At 52.7% G+C, this 5498-nt stretch overlaps 1 protein-coding gene across 1 annotated transcript in view; it reads right to left on the reverse strand.

Moving 5' to 3' along the window:
* Positions 1-5498, reverse strand: part of GMDS (GDP-mannose 4,6-dehydratase) — a 353504-nt gene that overhangs the window by 25083 nt on the left and 322923 nt on the right. Inside the window, exon 11 of the mRNA XM_010853014.1 lies at positions 781-791. Coding sequence (XP_010851316.1) covers positions 781-791 — 11 coding nt within the window. The remainder of the gene's footprint in view (positions 1-780; positions 792-5498) is intronic.

Here is a 5498-nt window from a genome sequence, read left to right on the forward strand (position 1 = left end):
GGTTCCACAAGGCTCCATGTTTCTTCCTTTGATTTCTCTTCAGCTCCGTTGTCAAAGGGCCTTTTAAAAAGTAGACTCCTTTTGAGAGCAGTTTTCATTTTGCAGAAACATGACACAGAAGGTAGACGGGGCCCCTGAGCCCCTCCTCCACCTGCCCTGCACGACCTCCCCTGCGGACATCGTACTTACAACTGGGACCAAGACCCGCGCGCTGACTCCAGTCCCTGCTGGGGCTGTGGTCCTCTGGGCTCTGACAGACGTGCGACCTCTCCTCGCCAACACACAGGCTTATACAGAGTAATCCTACCTCCTTAAAAAATAAAACCCCGCACTCCACCTAGTGTGCCACACACGCGCGTGTGCTCGGCTGTGCCCGACTCTGCCACCCCATGGACTGCAGCCCACCAGGCTCCTCTGTCCATGGGCTTCTCCAGGCAAGAATACTGGAGTGGGCTGTCCTTTCCTCCTCCAGGGGATCTTCCTGACCCAGGGCTCAAGCCCACGTCTCTAGCGTCCTGCATTGGCGGGCAGATGCTTTACCATAGGCGCCACCTGGGAAGCCAGTCTATCACACACCCTCCCTTCATCCCTGGGAACCACAGACCTCTTCACCGTGCCCACAGCTCCGCCTCTCTGGGGTGGCAGGGAGCTGGGATCGCACCCTTTCAGAGCGGCTTCGTTCACTTGACAACATGCAGTTGTTTCTTCCCCAAGGGTTTCCTTCCCGTGCTGGTTGACACTCTGCTGTGTGGATGGACCGTGATCCATCCATTCACCTACTGGAGGATGTCCTGCTTCCATCTGTGGGGATTTGCTATAAACAATGATGTGCAGCTTTTATGGGGACATAAGTTCCAACTCAGAGGGGCGACTGCCTTTTAAGGAAGTGCACACCTTCCCCAGAGTGGCCGCAGCATTCTGCTTTCCCACCAGCAGGGACTGAGGGCCCTGCCACGCCACCTTGTCAGCAGGTGATGTCTGGATGCTCAGTGTTCTCAGAGGTGTGCAGAGGCGCGTCTGGGTGGCTTTGACTTGCATTTCCCTAATGGCGTAAGATGCTGGGCCTCTTTTCATGTGCTTATTTGCTATCTGTGTATCTCCTTTGGTAAGGTGTCTGCTTGGACATTTTGCCTATTTTTAAATTGGGTTCTTCATCTCCTTATTGTTGAATGTTAAGAGTTCTTTGTATATTTTGGATATAATTTTTTAAATTATTATTATTATCAGAGATGGGTTTTGCAAAGATTCTTCCAAGTCTGTATCTTTTTTCCCCCTCAACAGTGTCTTTCACAAAGCGCAAGTTTTCACTCTTGGTGACGGCTCTTTCCTGAAGCATGAGTTTTACTCTTGGTGATGGCCACTGAGGAACTCTTCTTTCTTGGGCTGTGCTTTTGGTGTCAACTGAAAACTCCAAGGTCACCAAATCGTCTAGATTTTCTCCTGCATTATTGCCCAGAAGTTCCCTGGTTTTGCATTTTGCGTCGAGGTCTGCGGCCCGGCTCGGCCTGCCTTCTGTGATGGGCGCAAGGTCTGTTTAACTTGCTGTCTTTTTCTGTGGCTGTCCGGCTGTTTCTGTGCTGTCAGCTGAGAAGACCGTCCTTTCTCCACGGGGACGCCTCCCTCCGTCAGAGACGAGCTGACCGTACGTATAAGGGTCTGCTCCCGTGTGCTGGCATCACTGCGGCCGCTGGAGCTGTGACCGCTCTCTGACTGAGTTCTTCTTCAGTGCTGTGGTGGCTTTTCTGAGGGTTTAGCCTTTCTGTATAATCTTTAGAACCACTCTGTCAACACCCATAACACACATCTTATATTATTTTTCTTCTTTATGAAGAAGTTGGTTAAACTCCATTTTTTGCAAGGTATGTCTACTGGTGACAAATTCCATTAATTTCTATTTATTTGAAAAAGTCTTTATTTCTCATTTGCTTTTGACTGATAATGTCGCTACATACAGAATTCTATGCTTTTTTTTTTTTTCCCAACTGTTTAAATATTTCACTTCAGTCATTGCATGCGTGGTTTCCGAGGAGAAATCTGACATAATTCTTGTCCTTGTTCCTCAATAGATAAGGTGTTTTTTTCCTCTCTGACTTCTTTCAAGATTTTTTCTTTGTCTTTTATTTTCTGCATTTTGAATATGACACATGCAACCACAAACATCTTGGTATTTATTTTGCTTGGTGTTCTCTGACCTTCCTGGATCTGTGGTTTGGTGTCTATCATTACTTGTGGGAACTTCTCAGCCATCCTTGCTTCAAATACTTCTTCCATTCTCCTCTCTCTTCCTTCTCGACCTGGTTCCCAGGGCATGCACGCCGCGCCTGTTGTAACTGACCCACAACCCTTAGACACTCTGTTCCGGTTTCCCTTCTTCCTTCTCGGCCTTCTCAGCCGTGGACCTTTCCACTGATGTGTGTTCAGGCTTGCTGGTTGCTGCCTTGGTCCTGAGTCGACCTATGAGCCCATCAGAGGTGTTCTTCATTCTGTCACAGAGCCTCTGATTGCTGGCATTTCCTCTGCCTCCTTCTTAGATGCCCACCTGCCTCCTCGCGTTGCTCATCTGTTCCTGTGTGGTGTCCACTCTGTCCACTACAGCCCTCAGAATGCCGATCATGGCTATCTTAATCTAAAGTCTGAGGATCCCCAGATCTCATTCATGTCTGAGACTGGTTCTGATGCTTGCTTTGCCTCTTCAGCCTGTGCTTTTCACATTTCAGCATATCCTGTAGCTGAAATCTGGACATGATGCATTGGATGAAAGGAACTACGGTGCATGGGCCTCCAGTGTGAGGCCTGTGTGGGTCTGGCTCGGGGCAGGCTGTGTTGTCTGACGCAGCTGCGGGTACCAGAGGCCACCGCCTCCCTGGGTCCTTGGCCAAAGCCTCCCGGGTGTCTCTGGGTTTCCCTAGCGACTCCTCCTTAAGCAGGGTCCGAGCCTCGCAGTTTCTCCAGCTGTGGCCCCGTGTCGTCACACAGGGCCTGCTGGTGCGGTACAGGAAGGGCCCGTGCAGCCTGAAGCTTGGCACTCACTCTGTGTCCCTTGCTGTGCCCTTCACTAGCGGCCCTCACTTTCCTCCTCGGCTGCAGGAGACCAGAGGGCTCTCAGGCTCTCGGGGCTGAGGTGGGTGCTTCCTTCCCCCACATCGTCAGCTTCCCTGGAGGGAAGGGGCCCGAGGGCTCTGGGCACTTTGGACACTGGTGACTCTCCCCCTCTGTCTCCGCCCCACCAAAGGCCAGCCCCTCCTCTCCCATCCTGAGCACAGCAGGGCCCTCACAGGCATCTGGGCCCCACATGCTGCGTTCCTCACTCAGCCTCCAGCAACCAGCCAGTCACCCTTTTCACGTGTGGGGCTGGCCCTGTAGAAGGGTCCATCCTGGTCAGCTCTGTGTTCAAGCCCTCTCCCCAGCGTGGGGACACCATTTCGTCCTGTGACCTCAGCGTCCTGATGGATCTAAGAACAGCTACAGACTTTCAGCTGGTTCAGCTTATTTCCTTCTTGTGAGGACACTTGTCGGGGTGGAAACTGGAAGTGAGTTAAGTGGAATTTTATTTATTCTCCTTCCCAACTGGACACAGCTTGGACCAAACACGGAAAGGTACCACAGAAAGGCAGGGGCAGGTAGAACATTCTAACTGAGGACTCAGTCAGAGGCAAGAAGATTAAACCAGATTTTATAATTATTTTCCCACATGACATATTTATAAATTCCTATAAGGAGGGATTTCCTTGTGCCAAAATACACTTGCAGGCATTTCTTTTGGTTATTTAAACTATCATAGAAATCACTTACAAAATCTTCATCTACACCAGCAAGGGAGCACAGCCCAGAGAGCGGTGTCAGTGAGCACCACGAGGGTTTCCTTCTTTGCTTAAAACAAGCATCCATCGCAGCATTTTCTAACACCTGGAACATGGTGGCCAAGTAACACATGGCCTCAGTGGGAGCTGTTTACCAAACCACCTGAGACAAAGCAGCTTTCCAATAGATGTGCACAGCCCCCAGGGTGTGCATGCACACTCACTGTGCACAGACACTCCTGCTCTCAGAGCAGCCAGGCTCTGCCCTGATGCCAGGACACGTGTGTCCTGGAGGAGCAGCCCCTGGGCGAAGCCCCCTGTGCACGAGGGTCCCAGACCCACCGGTGGGAGGGAGGCCGGGACACCCTCCTCACTGAGGCCGGTGAGCTGTTCCCAGTCCCGGGGTGGTTGGGAAAGAGCTCCAAAGTATAAATAGAGCCCAGGACAAGGACTATATTTACTTAGGGGTGACTACAGCACAGAATAATTTAGGTCAGCTGACGCAAGAGCTGAGAGGCTGAACTGTGACAGCAACTGCCCCGGGTCCCCGCGGTCACCCAGCCAGGCGGGGCTGCCCGCGGTTCGGTCGCTGGCCTGCGCAGCTCTGCTCTGTCCTCCCCACCCTGGCTGATGCGGGCCCGACAGGGTGAGTTTCCGGCCCGTGAGCGGCCCCCGCGGTAACGACGGGCCCTGTGGGTGAGCCTCCTGTACCTGTGCTGCGGGGCCTGGGCAGAGCCTCCAAGGGCGGGTCTGGCCGCTGCCTGTTGCCGTGTTCAGTGTGACCCCTATTTTGATAATGTACAGAGTGTTTTACTGCAGTCAAATAATATATTGAGCTCTCACAACAGCAAACTGCAGGAACTTCAAAGGGATTCCAGTCCAACTGGAACCATCACTGCAAAACAAATTTCAGCCTTATCGTTAGCCAGACCACGAAGGGGCCGAGACGGTGCCAAAGAAAATGCTCTCAGAATCTCCTCTATACATCACCTTTGAGCAATTAACTGGTCTCCTGGAGACGAGGGGGAAAGAAAGGAAGGAAAACAAAATGAAAGACTGACAATGGGATATATTGTTCTTGGATGTGTGGTGTGGATAGGCCGTCGCAATGCACAGATACCTGCCGGACCGATCACTGATTTCGTCTTGTCTGTGACTGCAGTCAAAGGCCGGTGCTGTGGATGAAACCACACTCTCTGCAGACGGCATCTGTGGCTGCTTGCGGGGCAGAGGTCCTCCTGCCTACGATCCCCAGCGCCCTCAGAGCAGGCTGCTCTTGACAGTGGGCACGGTTGCCAGGTCTCAACGTGGCCTCTGCTCAGGATGCAGTTCTCTGTGCCAATGTGAATTCCAGAACTGTGGGCCCTCTGCCACCCTGAAGCCCCCAAAGAGATATGGCATGGCTCTGGGCAGCCAGCTGCATGGGCAGGACCAGGAAGTGAGCAGTATTGGCCACACCGGGGCCTGGCCCCTCAGGACTGAATCGTCCGGGGTCTCAGTTGCAGGTATTGAGGGCCTTCGGTCAGTGACAGGCCACGAGTTCTGTCCTCTTGCCCCTCTGTCTTCTGCGTGCGTACAGCCCAAGGTCGTCAGACTCCAGCTCTGATTCTGACTGTGGCTCTGTGTCCCCCCTTGGGAGCCAAGTTGGGACAGGATGTCACCTCAGTAAGGCCCGCTGAGGTCGTCGTGTTCAAGGCA

Source organism: Bison bison, unplaced genomic scaffold (genome assembly GCF_000754665.1).
Source record: "Bison bison bison isolate TAMUID 2011002044 unplaced genomic scaffold, Bison_UMD1.0 scf7180017864321, whole genome shotgun sequence".
Lineage (NCBI taxonomy): Eukaryota > Metazoa > Chordata > Mammalia > Artiodactyla > Bovidae > Bison > Bison bison.